Here is a 20,907-nt window from a genome sequence, read left to right on the forward strand (position 1 = left end):
CTTAATACAGATGGTGAAAGAAATTTGGATGTGGTGCAAAGAAAGGGAGATTACTCTAACAGCAGAGCATCTCCCAGGCAAGTTAAATCACCTTGCAGACTGGGAATCCAGGAATACGTCGGACACATCCGATTGGATGCTGGACAGAGACATATTTTCCCAAGTAATAAAAGCCCTAGGCAATTGCGAAATAGACTTGTTTGCAAGTCGCTTAAATTATCAAGTAGAAAGGTACGTCAGTTGGCGACCAGACCCAAATGCTGTGGCTACAGATGCTTTCTCTCTAATTTGGACAAATCTAAAAGGCTTCGCTTTTCCTCCATTTTGCATAATAGGGCGATGTTTGGCAAAAATACAAAAAGAAAAAGCAACAACTATTTTAATCACACCAATTTGGCAAGCTCAGCCATGGTATCCCATGCTTTTAATGATGATGATTGCAGACCCAATCCGTCTACCCAGTTTTCCTCAGATCCTTCGATCATCGACGGGTCAATTCCATCCACTGGCCCAGTCAGGGACCTTTCATCTGGCAGCTTGGAAGGTATCGGGGGACACACAATTACAGCAAATTTATCAAAAGCAGCTGCAGAATTATACTCCAAAGCATGGAGACCTGGTACCAGAGCTTCTTACAAAAGCGCCTGGAAACGATGGTCTAGCTGGTGTAATTCTAGGCAAATTAATCCTATTCAGACATCTGTGGAAAATATAATAGAATTTTTAACAACACTATTCAATGAGCAAAAACAATATCGCACTATTAACACATATCGCTCTGCAATTTTCAGAGGTCATATCTTACTGAATAGTATTTCAGTGGGCAAGCATCCAGCTATAATCCATCATATGAGGGCGATATTCAATGTTAGAACACCTTTACCAAGATATCAATCATCTTGGGATGTTGACAAAGTTCTTAATTGTATCACAGAATGGGGTGACAATTCCTCCCTGTCCATGAAAATATTAGTTCAAAAGTTGACAATGTTACTTGCTTTAACATCTGCAGGGAGGGTTTCTGAAATTCATAAATTAAATTTAGATTTCATGTGTGATAAAGGTGATCACATTATTTTCCAAATACCTTCCCTCACTAAAACATGTAGGCCAGGTAAAACAAAACCAGAATTAAAGTTTTATAAATTTGAAGATAATAATCTTTGTGTCGTAAAATGTTTAAGAAAGTATTTAGAACTGACTGAAAAAATCAGGGATACCAATGATAGATTAAATAGAAATTGGTTGTTATTAAGTTTTGTAAAACCTCATCATCCTGTAACCACTAGTACATTAGCTCGATGGTTAAAGTCAGTCATATCCTCAGCAGGCATTGATACAACAAATTATAAAGCTCATTCAACAAGATCAGCTTGTCCATCTAAAGCTTTCAGAGCTGGTGTGTCATCATCAGAAATCATGAAACAAGCTAGATGGTCAAACCTCACAACTTTTTCAAGATTTTATTATAAACCACTGGCAGGAAGTGACTTTCAAAAAGCAGTTTTAATCAGGTAATAACTATATATTATCATGAAGCTTTAAACTAAACACTAGAATATCTTGTCGGAGGTTATGAAATAAAATTTTAGATTTCATAAGCACACGAAGTGTGCGTAATGGAATCCTAATTTTATAAATAACCGAAGACAAGATATGAAAGTGTTCCCGCCCTCCCTTCCCTAAGTGTAATTTTATAGGGCGCATTATTCATAAAAATATGTATAAACATTTATAATCTTACACTGCTTGTCTTCGGTTGGATATATTTCTTATAAAATTCAATTTTATTTTCAGATAAGAAATTTCCGTTGGTGGATTTCATTATACAAAAGATCAAGATCTGGTTGCTATTTTAAAACATATTCCTGCCATTGTTTGTTGTGCCAAAAGACACTGACGTGCCAAAAGACACTGACTGTTACATTTATTTGTCAATGTACACTGTTTTATACCTGTTCAAAATGTAAACTTATTAGTTACATGTATATAAAGTTTTGTACTTTCTTATTATAGTATTTATTTTATTTTGCATAGACAACTATGGTTATATAGTTTAGAGTAATTCAAATCTTCTTCAGCTGGTAATGCTTAAGCTCGCCAAGTTGGAGAATGAAACCAAATCTTTGGAACAAAGCTTTTAAAGGGCTACGGTGCTGCCATCTATCGACGGCCAAGGGGAGTAAACACTTTTATATCTTGTCTTCGGTTATTTAAAAAATTAGGATTCCATTACGCACACTTCGTGTGCTTATGAAATCTAAAATTTTGCTATCTCCTAAATACATATACAAGATTCTAACAAAACAACCGATTTGAACCCGGAAATTTTATAGTAGAACTGACGATACTGCATAAATAAGATGCTAAGCGATGTCCAATCCTCACGAGTTAAGTCAATATCAACTATCGTTATATAATCTAAATAATAATAATAATTCGCTAAAGTCTAGTTTATTTTTATATTGAAGTTGATATCAAGCGGTATCCAATTCTCACTCGTTATGAAACCATCACCTCGCTTTAAACAAAAAAAGGTAAAAAGTTACTATGGGCTATTTAATTCCTAGATCTTTATAAAATGTAGCGATGAGCAAAATATTGAAATATATGATTAAGTGAAATGTTATAGAAGTTATTGTAATTAAACTACGAGACATCGGATTATACGTCTATTTTGGCCAGACGTTGATACGAATTTATGCATTCCGCACAGCGCAAATCATTTGTCCTTTTAAATTATTTGATTCGAGCGTCACTGATGAATCCGTTGAAGACGGCATAGAAAAAGTTTATCATAGTATTTATGATGAGTTTATTGACAAGGGTATTTACTTCTTGTCAAAATAGATAGTAACCAAGGCAATCACATTTCTATACCCCAGTCACCATTAAAAATGTCTTAAATAAACACCGAAGCAGTAAGTAACCTACATGTATCACATACAGTTCAAAATAGTATGTATAGGAAAATAATTCTGTAATAGAATAAGATACTAGTAGATAGGAACAAAATTTCACAACGTTTCTGGGAATTTGAATTATATATGATTCAGTTTTGACGGTTGTGTGAAAAATAATGTCTAACGTGTCACCGTACTATGGCAAGATCGTGATTAAGATAACTGTTAACCTGCCGATCAAGCCATTCTGTGTGGTTATGAAAATTGTGACAGATTAATAATTTATTGGACGGAACGCGTACGGACAAGAGGACCCTACTCCTTATACCTATTTGGGAGTATATAATATAAAATTCATAGTATAAAAAAATACCAATAGCTCCCTAATCTGGGTACGAATATTACTTTATTCTACTAGAACACGCCAACAACATCGCGGATCCGTGATTCAATTAAAGTGGGTTTTGATTCACTTGTACTAGTATATGTTTAATTAAATAGTATTCAAATACGGTTTTTACATTTCTGCATATTTTCACGTCACACACAGTCATGCCGGCTAACAAATTGGACCTCGTTTTATTAGTAGTATAGATACAAATTTAAAATCTTAAAGTCGTTCAAAGGAAAAAAGGAAACATTCTTCCCTCTTCTGATACATTCTCTCAGTCACCAACCCTATATATATACAAATATATGTACATTGTCGGAAAATATAAAATTTATTTGTATGAGCTTTATAAACAGGACGAAAAGCGAGGCTCGCCGAGCTTTTCTCCTTTTTCGCAGCGAGTACAAATAAATTTTATATTTTTCCGACAATGTACATATATTGTTTTTATCCTGAAATTTACACCCAACACTTGAAACTTTAGTTGTTACAATCTAAATCAATGTCTCTAATTTTTCAAAGAAATCGACATAGTTTAAATGCGGACCGCGAAGAGGACCCCTAAATGAACTGGTACGCAAAAAGTAATATCCACATTACAGCTTGCTCAACATGGAAGAGGGGTAACAGGAGATTTTATTTGTACAAGTACAAATAAAGCAAAAATTCATTTGTGTACCTGTTATTTGTACAATAGTTGACTGATTGCAGGATAAAACCTATAACCGCATGCTTCTTTAAAACTCTGAAACCGCCTCGATGTTCTCATGGTGGCTGTGTTCGAGAGGTCGTGGTTTCGAATCAAACTGGGTTAAATCAAAGTCTTTAAAATTGGTATTTATTGTCCACTCGGCATTAATGAGTAAGAGCAAAGACTGGTCGGCTCGGAGTCTAAATGATAATCATATGTCCCAGTTCTGCCAACTTTTAATAATGCAAATGCGTGAGATTTGGCCAAAATCGTAAAGATCAAAGAGAAAAAACAATAGATCAAAGGAAAATGCCGCCAAATAAGCATGAAAATGCGCGAGTCTCACGCTAAATGCAATAGACTTGGCAGCCCTGATGTCCGGGTAAGCTGTTTGGTGTGAACCAAGGCTCAGTGGTGAAGAGTACTTTGACCTATAATGGCTTACTTTACTAAAATGTGACTTGGATGGAGAGTTGTCACATTAGCACTCATCTTCTTATATCTATGTCTTCTTGCGGACTGTGACCTTGTGAGCTAGGACATTCAAAATCCGGCTGAGCGTGTATAGGTCTATTTATAGTACCCAAGGCAGTGTTACTACATTGTAGTTATATCGCGTTAACATGTTCCCGTCCTGAGGATGCATCTTAACTTGCTGGATGTTAAGCATCTGTCCATTATCATCATCACCATCATCATCATCTTTAAATTTTTGCTCATTATTTGTAAACAGGTCTCAAATAATTTGTGTTATCCATGCGCGTCATCTAAATATAGTTCATTCACAAGTAGAATAGATTTGTATTAAAACAAGTAGATAAACAAAACTCATAGATACAGATTTTATTTCCATTTGATATTATACTGCTGTTTTCATATAATTTATCAATTTGTCCTAATTATGAAAAAAATCCGAATATTAAGGAAACAATAATCGTGCCACACAGGGTGCTACTTTCTCCGAAAATATCTTCACAACATATCGTGGTAGTTCACAAGAAGAACGAATTTGTATTTATAATCACAATAAACAAAACATTAGGTCAAACATCACAGGTAAAATTTATATTTTGTACTCCGTTTACCTTTAAGGGGATCCTGTACCTAAGGGTTAGAGCTAGGTCTGTGTTCATCTTAGTTCCAGGGCTAATGTCATGTTTATAGAAGAGAGGCGAAAGATACAAAAGGGACATTTAAACTCATAAGTCGAAAATTAACTGACGACGCCATGCTAAAATATAGAAAACTAAAGACTAAGCTACACGGACTCCACCAAACATTGGCATAGGCGGATCCAGGGGGAGGGGTGTGCCTGTAGGGCCTGCAACCCCCCCCCCCCCCCTTTTTAGTGTGAAAAGTTTGGTTGATTATATAGGGAATCACTGAAGTAGCCCCCCTTTAAGGTCAGTCAAAAAAGGCTGTTTACAGAAAAATCTGTGCAACTGGTAAACCATTTTACTTATATGACAAAAAAGAATAAGGTGAATTGAGAATTGTATTGTACCATCTTCTGTTGTGATGAAAAATAATCATAATATCCGAAATGCGATTTTATATTTTTGAAGCTCAAAATGCGATAAATTAATGTTATTGTCCATTTATAGAAACTGTCTAAACTAATAACTTTTCCAGTAGCACGTACTGGTTGTATACTACTTCCTGCATTGTCCAGCAAGTTTGGAGGATTTGTTTGCTAAAAAATGCAGGTCTGCAGCCAGGAGCGATCGATCCAGCTATTTATCAAAGTGGATTCCTATCTCAGAATAAAGGGGGAGAGGGTTCCAACAATATGTCCCCATTCAAATGAATTGATCATAAAAAAGGGGATTCCAACCCCCGGAACCCATGCCCCCTTTTGGATCTACCATTGGCAGCAAACACTTATTTTCAGTGTAAATTGTTAACATTCTTCTTGCAGCAGATATAGATTCCATCTTAAAATGTTCCGTGTTTCTTTAATCTACATTGGCTATAGGTATAGGGGAGGGTGGAGATCTCACAAAACATGTTTAACCCCGCCGCATTTTTGAGCCTGTCCCAAGTCAGGAGCCCCTGGCCTTGGTTAGTCTTGTATGTTTTTTAATTTTAGTTCATTTATATGTTTTGGAGTTTAGTGTGACGTCCATTGTCACTGAACTAGTACACAATTTTATTTAAGAGCCAGCTGAGGGCTACTTCCGGGTGCGGCATTTTCTCGTTGAGTTGAAGACCATTGGTGGCCTCCGGCTGTTGTCTGCTCTTTGATTGGGTTGTTGTCTCTGACATATTCCCCATTTCCATTCTCTTGTTGACCTTCTTTTATAACATTAATAGTTCATCGTGTGAAAAACACCAGAAATAATCTGATTTTTGACAATCATGACAATAAATCTTAATTGTTTTCAGTCATGCCTGAGGCCAAAATATCTGAAAATCTAAAACATAATTTGAACGTCGAAGAATGAAAAGTATAAAAAAAAGTGGTTCTGTTAAAACCTTTTATAAATCAATAAATGAAAATAAAGACTTTTTTTAAAGCTGAGGTCAAGTATAACCTTCTGGTGTTTTTGCAAGTATATATATCTTGTCTTGTTATGTGTTATATTTTTTTTTATTTGTGTCATAACCTGTTTGCTTATATTTAGGTTTGGATTTCATTAACAAAATAGAGAATAATTGTCTTAAAATAAATTAAAGAAATTGAAATATGCCCACAAATCATTAAAGAAATAAAAGCTTCCCCATTCAAACCCGTTTATAGATAACCTTAGCCGCATTTGGCATAACTTTTTGGAATTTTGGGTCATCAATGCTCTTCAATTTTGTACTTGTTTGGCTTTATAACTTTTTTGATCTGAGCGTCACTGATGAGTCTTATGAAGACGAAACGCGCGTCTGGCGTATTAAATTATAAGCCTGGTACCTTTGATAACTTTTATATGACAATGAAACATTATTTTTTCTGTTTATAGACATCACCATTCAGCACAACTCAACCGATTCCGTACCTTCTAGAAGGAGAGTAGCGGATTCACTCCAGGATTGCTTATTGAGACATCACCATACATGATGGAAATGAACAATCTTCCTCCAGAAGTGATTGTATGGATTTTCAGATATTTATCCACAGAAGAACTGATCCAGTCTAAAGTGATATGCAAACTATGGTATCAACTGAGCAAGTCAAAACTATTGTGGAAAAGCGTTACCGCTACATCGTATATTAATATTAAGGAGACAGCGCAAATAAACATCGTCGTGCAAAATATTTTGATAAATAGTCACCAGATTCGGAACTTAAAAATTAGTCCACTAGGGTTAAAGCTTATTTTGCGACAAAGTCGTGAAGTTAAATTTGCTAACCTTTCACATCTTGTCCTTGCTGCAGATCGAGTGTATGGCACATCTTTATTTAATTTGATCAGCGAAAGATGCCAGAATCTTAAAACTTTGAAATTTAGTTGTTTCTCTTGGAAAACATGGAAAACGACAGCTAGTTTTCTAATGAAGCTGCCACTAGAAGAGATAGACATGGCTTTTGAAGACGATGATATAGATGTGTCTGTTTTCCCGTCCTTGTCACAATTTCCCTGCATGCAAAAGTTGAATCTGTTTGCCTCGTCGGTAGATTTAGTTAAACATGTGCTCCATAATTTAAAAACAATAAGTGGTATTAGAGCGCCAAGAACTATGGTTTGTACGGACACTTTTCAAGACATGCCAGTAATTCCAGGACTCACCCTACTTCATCTTGATTATACTGAGATAGACGATGAATCTCTGTTTATTATTGCAAAATGCGCCCAGAATTTGAACTTTATTTCAATAATTGGTTGCACTGTGACGGATAAAGGCGTTTTTCAAATTACATTTTCTTGTAAAAAAATAGAGTATCTCCGAATGGGTTCCAGTGACGACAAAATGACATCAGTTTTGTCACTGGCTGCTATTTCAAGAGAGAGTAACTCTCTGAAATACATTAATGCACAAAATATCAATTTATCATCTCAGCAGTATTTAATGGATATCACAGAGTCGTGTAAATCCATTCGTTACCTCGACTTAACTGGTTGCTCTGGACTAAACGACTCAGCTTTGGAGGTTATTGCAAATAACTGTTCCAAATTAGAAAAAGGAATATTTAGTGGTTGTAATCGGATAACGTTAAATGGTGTCGTGTTTATTTTGACTAAATGCTTACGTCTTACACGTCTTATTCTAAGTCGTTGTCTTAACCTATCAGAAGTTTTAAACAAAGGAAATATTGGAGATGAGGACACATTGAGTAATTACCCTTCAAATATGAACCAAGAAGAAATGTCTTCTACACTGAGGATAAATAGTTTGCTAATGAATACAGAAATTATAAACCCAACTGATATAACAGAGACTTGTTCTTACAAAGCTGAAAGTACCAATGCTGAAACATATAAAGAAACATTTATTAATGTTATTGATATGACTGAAAAGGAAAGTTGTACAATCTCTGGTTATCAGCTGTCAACGATAGCAGAACGAAACAAATCAATAAGCAATTTGACGGAACGTCATTGTGAATTTGAACGCCATTGTGAATTAAGAGAATTGGATGTTAGTTTATGTCCGAACCTGACTGCTAGGTCTATCGTTCATATCACACAATTTTGTCCTGACTTAAGACAGCTTAACTGTTTAAATTGTGATCAGCTTGAGACGTCTGAAGCGAAGATGGTACTCCGTCAGGTATTACAGAATTGTCAGTTTCTTGAGTCCATCGGGTAGGTCAAAATGGCACAATATTGAGAAAAAACAGTAGTATACATCATAAATATAACCAGATACCAAAAACTATGCAAATGTTGTTATGAACTAGGCAGTAGTAAAATCTTAAAATATTATCTTTATCTGTACTTATTTTGATTTTGTTTTAGAGAGTTAATGCTAAACTTTATGTTGCTATATATGTGTAGTTTCAATTATGAGAACTCATTATTCTACATCATGTCGATACTGTGTATCTATAGTTTGGCACTGCGCAAGGTCATGTGTTTCTCATACTGTTTACCTATAGTTTGGCACTTCACAATGTCATGTGTTTCTCATTATGTTAACCTATAGTTTGGCACTGCACAATGTCATGTGATTCTCACACTGTTTACCTATAGTTTGGCACTGCACAAGGTCATGTGTTTATCATACTGTTTACCTATAGTTTGGCACTGCACAAGGTCATGTGTTTCTCATACTGTTTACCTATAGTTTGGCACTGCACAAGGTCATGTGTTTCTCATACTGTTTACCTATAGTTTGGCACTGCACAAGGTCATGTGTTTATCATACTGTTTACCTATAGTTTGGCACTGCACAAGATCATGTGTTTCTCATACTGTTTACCTATAGTTTGGCACTTCACAATGTCATGTGTTTCTCATTATGTTAACCTATAGTTTGGCACTGCACAATGTCATGTGATTCTCACACTGTTTACCTATAGTTTGGCACTGCACAAGGTCATGTGTTTCTCATACTGTTTACCTATAGTTTGGCACTGCACAAGGTCATGTGTTTCTCATACAGTTTACCTATAGTTTGGCACTGCACAAGGTCATGTGTTTATCATACTGTTTACCTATAGTTTGGCACTGCACAAGGTCATGTGTTTCTCATACTGTTTACCTATAGTTTGGCACTGCACAAGGTCAAGTGTTTATCATACTGTTTACCTATAGTTTGGCACTGCACAAGGTCATGTGTTTCTCATACTGTTTACCTATAGTTTGGCACTTCACAAGGTCATGTGTTTCTCATACTGTTTACCTATAGTTTGGCACTGCACAAGGTCATGTGTTTCTCATACTGTTTACTTATCGTTTGGCACTGCACAAGGTCATGTGTTTCTCATACTGTTTACCTATAGTTTGGCACTGCACAAGGTCATGTGTTTATCATACTGTTTACTTATAGTTTGGCACTGCACAAGGTCATGTGTTTCTCATACTGTTTACCTATAGTTTGGCACTGCACAAGGTCATGTGTTTCTCATACTGTTTACCTATAGTTTGGCACTGCACAAGGTCATGTGTTTCTCATACTGTTTACCTATAGTTTGGCACTGCACAAGGTCATGTGTTTCTCATACTGTTTACCTATAGTTTGGCATCGCACAAAGTCATACTTTTTTTCATACTGTTTATGATGTGTACTGATTGATACTTTTAAAGTCGTGGAGAGTTATTTATCAGTTGTAATTGGCTTTGATCGAGCTTTCAGTAACTACGAGTACTCCTTATTTCTGTACTTTGTGTCTTTTGCTTTTATGTTAGTTCTTGTTGCACATCGTATTTTTTTTTTATTTTTTTAACTTTACAGTATTCCCTTTATCTGTCTTCGGGCTATTTTGGTTTTCTTTGTGCTTATGTATATCTCTGGTATTTAAACCAACGTCCAAGGTTAGGGGGAGCGCTCACAAACATGTTTTACCACGCCACATTCTTTATGAGCCTCTCCGAAGTCCGGTCTGGCATATGTGTTTTTTCGTGAATTGTTATGTGTTTGTATGAGTATTTTTATTGTGTCAACCACCGGTCACCAAATATTTTTTTTCAAATAAAATAAACGTCTCTTCCGCCACCGGTTATCGAGTAAAAACCTATTGTGGTATGGAGGTTTGGAATAATTAATTTCTATGAGTAGCAAATTTTTTTTATCTATTACTATTTTCTGAACGGGAAAAGACTGAGGATCAAGATACCGAGGTGGTAATCAAAGCCATAAGTCAAGGGAAAACACAATGCCATTACTCAAACAAAACAATTGGTAAACTAAGGTGATTGAGAGAAAAGTAAAATCACAAAACTACTGAACTCCGAGGAAAATTCCAAACGGAAAGTCCCTAATCAAATGGCTAAATCAAAAGCGTAAACACATCAAACGAATGGATAACAACTGTCATATTCCTGACTTGGTACAGGCATTTTCCTATGTAGAAAATGATGGATTGAACCTGGTTTTATAGCTAGCTTAACCTCTCACTTGTATGACAGTCGCATATAATTCCATTATATTGACAACGATGTGTGAACAATTGAGACCACTATCCTTCAAAGTTCAAAATGCAGTGGATGTAAGCAATAATGGACAACCGAACGACCACACATGAAAAATATGAAACAATTCAATTGTAGAAACTATCGTCCTAGTATTTTATTACAAAATAATTAACGATAAACAAAAATGATAGACATGAACCAACGACAACCACTGAACTACAGGCTCCTTACTCACCTAATACATTTGTTCTAACAAATCTATTTTAAGTTTTAAACCTCGATCATTATGCCGTACACGTGTTGTGTGGTAGACTTGTTTATCTTTTAAAAGTACCATGAACATGTGTGGCATACCACATCTTATTATTATACACAAGCTAATGATCGATAGAAACCATGTAACATGTAACAGCAATGAAAACAGAACATAAACAAAGGTAATCAGTAAGTCATTAATAAAACAACAAGAAAGCCTTAGGGTGTGAAACTATGTGAGGCGAAACGGTAAGGTATCTTTTCTCCAAAAGTGGTACCGGATGTTGTCACCATGACAAATGATTTTCCGATCTACTGATTAGTTGCATTTTATGTACCATGGTCGCAAAAACAATGATTCGACAGTGGCTAAAACAAATTGAACATAACAATGATAACATGACCTTCTTTGACACAGATGTTCATAAAGGTAATCTAGATTATGATGACATCCCGTGTTTTGCAGGAGATGGTTTTGATTTTATCATTATGTACCCTTGTTTCAAATGGTCCTTGAAAGCAGTAAGTAAACGCTTAATTGAGCAAAGCAAGACATGTTATATCGTAAACGTAATAGCTCGGATATGATGACATACTATTCATGTGTTTTGAGTTGTCTGTGTACTGTCTCATTGGTGCATATCGTTTGTTTGTGTCGAAAAGCAACTCAATGCTCACGCTGGAAAGTTGCTACATAAATGGAAAATTAACAATGGGAAAACTGAAATCATATCTTTTTATAGACCTATTAAGGACTGATGATGTACTCTATAATATGTGAAATTAAAAAAATCTAGAAATCCAGACGAACCTAATTGTTCTACAAAAGAGAGGCGAAAGATGTCTGAGGGACATTAAATCTCATAATTTGAAAATAAACTAACAACGCCTTGGCTAAAAAAAGAAAAAAAAACAGACAAACAATTGTACACAAAATACAACATAAAGACTGAGCAACAAGAACCCCGCCAAAAACTGGGTTGTTCTCATATTATGCAGGTGCTCCAGAAGGGTAAGCAGATCCTGATCCACATGTGACACTCGTCGTGTTAATTGCTCATGATAGTACAAATCGGGAAATAAGTCTAATTCGGTAGATCACCTTAGGGAAAAAAGGGACAGGATTGTAGTTACGACATTAGGAACATATCCGCTATCAACTGTGAAACGGATATTCCGTAACGGTCAATCAACTCGTGATGGCGTCCGTAAAACTTCACTTGGAAACTCAATATATACATTCACGACACTTACCAAAGAGGAAATCCTGGATAATCATGAGTCTGTTCTATGTTTCTTTGGAATTTCAACCAAAGATGAAGAACTGGATCTTCCATCGCTGTATTGGATACCTAAACTACATAAGTGTCCTTGCAAACAACGGTATATTGCTGTTTCTTCCAAATGCTCCACGAAACCTCTTTCTAAATTATTAACATCTATTTTATTAGCAATCAAAGCCGGGCTTCGACGTTATTGTGAAACTGCCTATTCTAGAGGTAGCGTGAATCAGATGTGGATACTAAAAAATTCCAAAGATCTTTAAGAGTACATACAATCTAAGACTCTTTCATCTTGCAATAGTATTAAAAGATTTGACTTTCCTACACCTTACATAAGTATTCCCCATTCCAAACTAAAAGACAAATTGAAAGAGTTGGTATTGCTTTGTTTCATAAAACATAATGGCCAACTTAGATACAAGTATCTTGTCTTAGAGAGGGATAAATCCTACTTTGTAAAGAATATTTCTGATTCAAACAGAAAATTCTCTGAAACTGACATTATCAAGATGCTTGATTTCTTGGTTGACAACATATTTGTTACGTTTGGATGACGTGTTTTTCAACAGACTGTCAGCATTCCAATGGGAACCAATTGTGCCCCTCTTCGTGCCGACTTGTTTCTTTATAATTATGAGACTGACTTCATACTGAAACTTCTTAGGAACAAAGATAAGAAGTTAGCAATATCCTTTAACTTTACTTTCCGCTATACAGATGATGTTCTCTCACTAAATAATTCAAAATTTGGTGACTATGTTGAACGAATCTATCCCATCGAACTAGAGGATACAACAGATACAGTTAAGTCTGCCTCATATCTTGACTTACATCTAAAAATTGACAATGAGGGTCGGTTGAAGACAAAACTTTACGACAAAAGAGATGATTTCAGCTTCCCAATTGTGAACTTTCCATTTCTATGTAGCAACATTCCAGCAGCGCCTGCATACGGAGTATATATCTACCAATTGATACAATATTCCCGGGCTTGTATTTCCTATCATGATTTCCTTGATAGAGGGTTGCTGCTCACAAGGAAGCTATTAAACCAAGAGTTCCGAATAGCTTGTGAAGTTGAAATCATCCCTTCGTAAATTTTACGGACGCCATCACGAGTTGGTTGACCGTTATGGAATAACCGTTTCACAGATGATATCGGATATGTTCCTTATGTCGTAACTGCAATCCCCTTTCCTTTTCACGAATGTGACCTAACGAATTAGACTATTTACCGGATTTGTAATAACATGAGCAACACGACGGGTGCCACATGTGGAGCAGGATCTGCTTACTCTTCCGGAGCACCTGAGAACACCCCAAGTTTTGGTGGGGTTTGTGTTACTTAGTCTTTAGTTCTCTATGTTGTGTCTTGTGTACTATTATTTGTCTGTTTGTCTTTCCTTTTTAGCCATGGCGTTGTCAATTTATTTTCGATCTATGAGTTTGACTGTCCCTTTGGTATCTTTCGCCCCTCTTTTACGAAGGGATGATTTCAACTTCACCACTTGGAACTCTTCGTTTTATAGCTTCCTTGTGAGAAGCAACCCTCTACTAAATAAGTCATGATAGGAAGTACAAGCCCTGGAATATCGTATCAACTATGAGATATATATACTCCGTATTCAAGCGCTGTTGGAAATGTAGGATGTTGATATACATGGAAATGGAAAGTTCACAATTGGGCAGACTATTCAGTGACGCTCAATTAAAAAAGCTGAAATGCCAAATAAATACGAATTGTTACGAAATAAAACCTAACACGATTTAAATTATGCAAATGAAACTGAGGTTTGCATTTTAATCAGTCATGTTACAGACAGAGACTCCAAACTATGGAAATTTGGGACTATATTTTTAATTCTGTCATCTATTTAACATTCCTACGGATGAAATACTGCCAACTGTTGCTAAATGGGACCATCAATCGCGGTTTTTCGGAAAATAAATAACCCCAACCCCTTTTTGAACAGGAGAATAAAAATACTAAAAAAACAAATTTTTTCACAACGGCATACAATCACTGGAAAAAAGATGGGATATACCCCTGTGGTCTATCCCACACATATAAAAAAACGACAAATGAAAAACAAACAACCAAACGCACGATCATTCACTGCCATATGTCTTGTCTTGTGTGAAGATCCTGCCTTTCAAAGGCACAACTCTGGTTACAGAGTAGAATATGGTGTATTTAACACCCACTAAATGTTTATTACATTATTAAAATTTAAAACTAAAGATAATTTAGATTTTAAATAGTCACGCCTTTGACTGAGCGGTTGCAAGCAACCCTTTCCTTTTATTCACCGGCAATGTTAATAATATTGTATTACGTCTAATGTGCAAAGCAAAGCTTAGTTTTCTACTTATGTATTCTACAAGATGAAGAAAATCTGTACATCCACATTTACATTGACAGTTAAAGAGCAAGGCACTAGCATCCAATATTAGTTGTGTACTAATTTCTAGTTTTTCTAATGTTCTTCATTTCGGACAGAGCTCGCTTTTATTGATAATGTTTGAAAGTTCAAGAAGATGATAGTTTCTAGCAGAAGCTAAAGCAGGACATGAATGAATGAAATGGTCTAATGTTTCAGCGTTCTCCTCGCATAAGAGACATGTTGGGTTGATGTCAACTTGGTTGAAAGCTGCCCTATAACATTGGAGAATGTATGTACCAGTAAGGAGTCTTAGTTTGATGGGTAGACGCTGGATGTCTTTTGCAGAAGTCTGGACACTTGCTAAAGCATTGTGTAGATGACCAGTTTTATAATTAGATGTAGAAATAAATGAAATACTCTTGTAGTAGACAGACATGGTAACCACATGTTCAACCCAGAAGGTGTCAATCGCTTTCCTGATAGAGTTCTTCCATTTTAATTTTGAAGGTGGCTCATCTAAAATGTTAAAGATTGATGGTAGGCTGTATTTAATTAATAAAGATCTGATTTTTGTAAACCAACTGTCCTTTACGGCTGTTGAGATGAGGATTTGTCTTTCTGCGACTTGTCTTTCTATAAAGTTCTCTTGTCTTGAAATGTTTGCAAAAGTTTCCAAAGCTAGTTTATGGATTTTACTAATTACTGGAATCGTACCCGACAGTGTATACACAGCCATGTCTGTTGTGTTAGTGGGAATAGATAGGATTTGTTTGATGCTTTTTCGATAGAAAACTTCAATTGGTTCCAAATGTGTAGAATTTGGTAATAGTATTTCTAAGCCATAAATGAGTACTGGTAACACATAAACTTGGAATAATTGTAGGCATGCTACAGGATTAAGGCCATTCTTGCCATGCAGGCCTGTCCGCATCAAACTGTACATTGTTCTCCTTGCTTTGTTGATGTTTTCCTGAATATGGATTGGGATGGTTTGCCGCGGGTTACTGCTGTGAGTAATTCCTAAATGTACAGCAGTTTCAGCATTTTGAATAGGTGTATCATTTAATGTGAAATTGAATTTATCCTATAATTTTGGTTTCCCAGTTTTAATAATTTTACATTTTGTAGGCTGTAATGAATATTTCTCCTGTTGACTGTAATTCTCCACGGTTGTTAATAGGGTTTGCATATTGGTAGGATCATTTACGACCAGAGTGACATCATCTGCACAAGTTTGTATAGGACAGTGAATGTGTCCAATATAGGATCCCTGTGTACTCTAAGAATGTCATTTATATTTAGTTTGTATAATTCTTTGTTTAGTCTTCCTCTCTGCCTAAGTCCTTGCTTAATATCGAAGGGTTCAGAGACCAGATTTTCCCATCGAACTGAGGTTTGTGCACCAACACTTAGATCATGCAAAAGTAGCCATAATGAGCCAGAAATCCCTGCTAGGTATAACTTTCTATATAAACTACTGTGGTTTACGACGTCAAAGGCTGATTTTGCATCAAACAGAGCTACATATAAAGGTGTTTTCCTGTATACTGCATCGATAATCACTTCATTTAGTAGAAGAGCGCAAAATAATGGTGATATTTTAGACGTAAATCCTCTCTGAAATTGGTTTTGGATGGTTGCAATAATTTGCCATAGGTGTTCCTTAAGGAGTATTTCTAGGATTTTGCCAATAACAGGAAGAACCGTAATTCCTCTGTAGTTTTTAGGATCTGTGGGTATACCTTTCTTTTTGAAAATCGGTGATAAAATTCCTATCTTGATGTAATCTGGGATAGCACATGACATACAGATGTTGTTAATTATTTTTGTCAATGCACCAACCAGGTCTTGTCCACCATGGATGAAGTGTTCCGCTGTAATTCCATAAATGTCAGGAGCTTTTTTTTATTTAATTTGTTAATGGCATTCTGAACTTCTAAAATTGTAAAAGAAATCGGAATTGCGTCATCAAGACATGATTCCATTATGACATCAATGTCTGCCTCCCTGTTGATATAGTCATCCTCAGGAGTAGCAGCAGGTGTAGCCAGATTTGCGAAATGTTCATTCCACCCCTTTATTATTTCTTCTGCTGAATTGTCATAAACTTTTCCTTGTACTGTTAGTTCAGTTAATTACGTTATAGAGGACTTTCATTGCTTGCGCTGATTATTTATTAACTTGTAAAATGATTTAGTGTTACTGGACCGAGTATTCATAATTTCAGCATACTTCTTGTCCCTCTGTCTAGCAATCTCATGCCGCCTTGCTCTACGGAGTTCAGATCTAGTGTTTTTTCTATGAGTTGCACTTTTACCAAATTTTGGTTTTCCATCCTCTTTCCATTCAAATAAGGCTTTTTTGTTGTTTAATAGTGCAAGAGCTATCTCATCGTTCCAGATGTGAGTATTTTTCTGTTTGTTAGGTTTGGACTTTTTGGCAAATTTTTCTTGCACTATAGTTAAAGCATGGATGAGATCTTTGACGTCCAATATTTTTTCTTTAGCTTCCAGCTCATTGATTGTATTTGTAATTTCTGTTTGATACTTTCCCAAATCTATCTTAGACCAATTTACTTTTGATGGATAATGATTTTTCTCAGTTTTTTTAGTTTTTGATTCGAAATGGCATTGTATCATTGTATGGATGGGGTGGTGATCTGACGTATTTGAAGGTAACATATCTAGGCGTTTTGTGGTATATAGTTCTGGTTCTATATAATTGCTCCTGAAGATATAATCAATTGTGGAGACTTCTTGGCCATTCGGATGTATAAAGGTTACATCGGTCTCATTTAAAGTAAGATGTGTCTCTTGGAGAAATGTCTTCAAGGCATCCTGCCTTTCTGTCAATTTGATATTTTGACTTCTACTAGATATATCACAGTTCCAGTCACCACACAAGACAAATTGATATCTTGGGGAATACTTATTAATTATTTCTCTTAATTGGTCCAATATATCATTGAACTCAGAGTAAACGTACTTGGAACCTCTGCAAGGCATGTATACACATATCGGGATGAAGGGTTTTGGAGACACATCCACTTTCACACAGACGATTCTCTCACTGCCCTCCTCCAGTTTCTCTATTAAATGTTTGATATTTTCTCTCCAGAGTATGGCAACTCCACCATAACCACGTGGTCGATGAGTTGGTCCAATTGGCTTGAGCTCGTCAACTGGTTTTGCGATCCAATCACACTCCGGAAACTATTCATCAAAGCTATTTTTCTCAAAATTAAAAAGCCAGTGCTCTTGTAAACAAACAATGTCAGCATTTTCCTTAAATAAAATATCTTTTCTACAGTCCATATTATTACGTACATTTTTACAATTGAAAGAACCGATATCCAATGCTTGTATTGACTGTGGGTCTATCCAAGGTCCTTCTAGGCTTTGTCACTCCTAAAAAATGTTCCTCTTGATTATTATTTCCTATGGCTGTCAAGTCTTGTTCCGACGGTTCTATATTAGCAGGAGCAATTACGGTAGGAGTGTTTAATAGAGGTTGGTTAGATTTTGATTTGAATTCATGGCTGCACTCGGTTTCTAGATCTGTTGAAGCAATTTGTTCATGATGTATGTCTATTTCCTTAGTTTCTACCGTTGCATAATCCAATTCTTGTATTAATATTAGAACATCCAGCAACATTTGAAGGTTGTGGATCAGTTATAGGCTTGTTAGGCAGGGTGGAGTTTAGATGAAGAGGGAGGCCTGTCACAAGATTTTTCATTGAACTTGCATTACATTTCATCGTCGGTGGTTACTGGTCAGACCTTGTTTCGATATCAGACTGTGTGCCAGACTTTGGTTGCATTTTCATGTAACAAGGTGGTGGTAAATTCCATGGATAGGTGTGACTATTGGGGTTGTGCATATGTGGCATGTTCACCTTCAGAGGCAAATGTCCTGGTGGGTGCGACTCATTAAATGGTACATTTGGCATTGGCTGTATATTTCTCATATGCATATCAGGTTTAAGATTTTGGTACCCATTCACTTGTGGATTAGGTATTTTGTTATAGTAATTATTCACATTATAATTTGGTGTATGGTTCTGGTACCCATTTCCATGTGGACCTGGTATATGATTCTGGTACCCATTTCCATTTGGATCTGGTACATGATTCTGGTACCCATTTACTTGTAGACCTGGTATATGATTCTGGTACCCATTTACCCGAAGACCTGGTATATGGTTCTTGTACCCATTTACATGTGGATTTGGTATATGGTTCTGATACCCATTTACATGTGGACCTGATATATTCTGGTACCCATGGTATAGATGATTACCATGAGGAGATGGCCAATGTTGGTTTGACAATTCCAGTGCATCTAGTCTTTGCTTTAGGGAGTTGTACTCTTCTATTAAGGCTGTAGATGTTTTCCATACTTTTTATTTTAGATTGCAGGCGTTGAGTTTCTAGGTGCATTGGAAAATCTTCTGTGATATGCTCTGTATGTTGTTGGAGCAGGTCTGGGTTTGTAATATCATTATTTACAACATTAGTAGGTGTACTATCTACATTTCCAGCTACATTAATTCTAAGAATTATATTGCTATTCTCTAGTTCTTTAATTTTACCTTCTAATTTCATGATGTATGCTTGAAGTTTAGCATTTTCGGTTGAATTTTGTGAGTTTGTGGCATTTTGTTGTTTGAGCTCTTCTTCCCATTTCTTTAAACGGAGCTCCTTTTGTCTTAGTTCTTTTTCTTTAAGATTTAGTCTTGCTTCCACTGTTTTGGTTTGTTTTACAGGCTGCTACAGTATCAATGGCTTTGGATGTTGATTTTGGCAGGTTATTTATTACCGGTTCTATATTACTACTCAGGGTTTGATTATCGGAGTTGACTGATGGATTTGAGTTTTCAGTCATATTTCCAGATCTGATGTTAACTTCCTCAAACAGTATTGATTCCGCCAATGTAACAGGAGGGCAATCAATTGTGTTGTTCTGTTGGCTCTGTTGTACAAGCGGAGTTTCCCCAATACCATCTGGTGTTGTACTCTTGTAGTTATTAGGAGGGGGTAGGCTAGTATATCTGCTTATACTGGATGCCTCTTGACTCTGTTTTTTTGTACATATTATACATACATACGGAACATCAGGAGATTACTCTAATGTATTTATTTGTTCCTTGGTGAGTTTTTCACAATTGAAGTGGATCCAATGGTTACCAGCAGAGCATTCAATACATTTACTCAGACACTTCCTGTTACATTTTGGACAGATATCTATTTTTTATCAAATTTTGACATCAACAGTATCGTGATTTGAAAAATGAGCTTGAATACATTCAGCAAAGTGTAAATATGCAGCTGGCGTAAATTCTAGAACAATGTTACCATGCTTATATTCAAAATGTACATCAATGTCTCTTTCTGTCGCATCAATGAGCTTTTTAACAACTTTTTTCTCATTAAGAATATAGTTTTTAACTGTTATGTTGGTCTTTGATGGTGTGAAGACCTGGGTAGATATCCTGTCCCTTGTTGACCTTAATACTCTATTTTCTTCTATTTTACTGTGTTACCCGAAGATAGAGAAGACAATGGAAGATTATTGGATGACGGTTAGGAGTGGTGTGGAGTGGAGGTTCCCACTCTTACCAACTTGGTTGCTATTTCTGTGAATTTCCTATTTATGATATTGTTTGCTGGGCCGTATAAAGAAGACTAGAGACAATGGAGAAGGTTATACATCGGGTAACTATGGTGTGGAGTGGAGGTTCCCACTCATACCAACTTGGTTGCTATTTCTGTGAATTTCCTATTTATGATAATGTTTGCTGGGCCGTATAAAGAAGACTAGAGACAATGGAGAAGGTTCCTGTTTACAAAAGTATGAATTTTTCGAAGTACTAAGGATTTTCTTATCCCAGGCATAGATTACCTTAGCCGTATTTGGCACAACCTTTTGGAATTTTGGGTCCTCAATGCTGTTCAACTTTGTACTTGTTTGGCTTTATTACTATTTTGATCTGA

The 20,907-nt window shown here is 36.0% G+C and overlaps 3 protein-coding genes and 2 long non-coding RNA genes across 10 annotated transcripts in view; 3 read left to right on the forward strand and 2 right to left on the reverse strand.

Annotated features, from left to right (window-relative positions):
• The window catches only part of LOC127720525 (tRNA pseudouridine synthase-like 1), a 206,835-nt gene that overhangs the window by 162,427 nt on the left and 23,501 nt on the right, over nucleotides 1–20,907 (forward strand). The window lies entirely within an intron of this gene.
• The window catches only part of LOC127720529 (PDZ and LIM domain protein 4-like), a 197,662-nt gene that overhangs the window by 135,875 nt on the left and 40,880 nt on the right, over nucleotides 1–20,907 (reverse strand). The gene's annotated exons all lie outside the window — the stretch shown is intronic.
• LOC127720532 (uncharacterized) overlaps nucleotides 1–20,907 on the reverse strand; it is a 362,531-nt gene that overhangs the window by 107,837 nt on the left and 233,787 nt on the right. The gene's annotated exons all lie outside the window — the stretch shown is intronic.
• On the forward strand, nucleotides 4,965–8,847 carry LOC127720524 (F-box/LRR-repeat protein 7-like). 2 transcript variants are annotated; one of them, XM_052227115.1, is made up of 2 exons: nucleotides 4,965–5,041; nucleotides 6,937–8,847. In XM_052227115.1, exon 2 carries the CDS (start codon nucleotides 7,031–7,033, stop codon nucleotides 8,723–8,725), a length of 1,695 nt encoding a protein of 564 aa, XP_052083075.1. In that variant the 5' UTR covers nucleotides 4,965–5,041; nucleotides 6,937–7,030; the 3' UTR covers nucleotides 8,726–8,847. The 2 variants fall into 2 exon arrangements, with proteins under 2 accessions (XP_052083075.1, XP_052083076.1); XM_052227116.1 differs by lacking the exon at nucleotides 4,965–5,041 and adding an exon at nucleotides 5,321–5,388.
• On the forward strand, nucleotides 9,349–10,566 carry LOC127720533 (uncharacterized). Of its 3 annotated transcripts, XR_007990839.1 has the most exons (4): nucleotides 9,349–9,406; nucleotides 9,454–9,641; nucleotides 9,736–9,876; nucleotides 9,924–10,566. It is a non-coding gene; the product is annotated as an uncharacterized LOC127720533 (long non-coding RNA). The 3 variants fall into 3 exon arrangements; XR_007990837.1 differs by lacking the exon at nucleotides 9,349–9,406 and having other exon boundaries at nucleotides 9,438–9,641; XR_007990838.1 differs by lacking the exon at nucleotides 9,349–9,406 and having other exon boundaries at nucleotides 9,438–9,641; nucleotides 9,830–9,876.

Source organism: Mytilus californianus, unplaced genomic scaffold (genome assembly GCF_021869535.1).
Source record: "Mytilus californianus isolate M0D057914Y unplaced genomic scaffold, xbMytCali1.0.p SCAF_11, whole genome shotgun sequence".
In the NCBI taxonomy this organism is placed as follows: domain Eukaryota; kingdom Metazoa; phylum Mollusca; class Bivalvia; order Mytilida; family Mytilidae; genus Mytilus; species Mytilus californianus.

Bases quoted from the DNA above. Each gene is read 5' to 3' on its own strand.
- LOC127720524 (XM_052227115.1), top strand. From the start codon at position 7,031: ATGATGGAAATGAACAATCTTCCTCCAGAAGTGATTGTATGGATTTTC.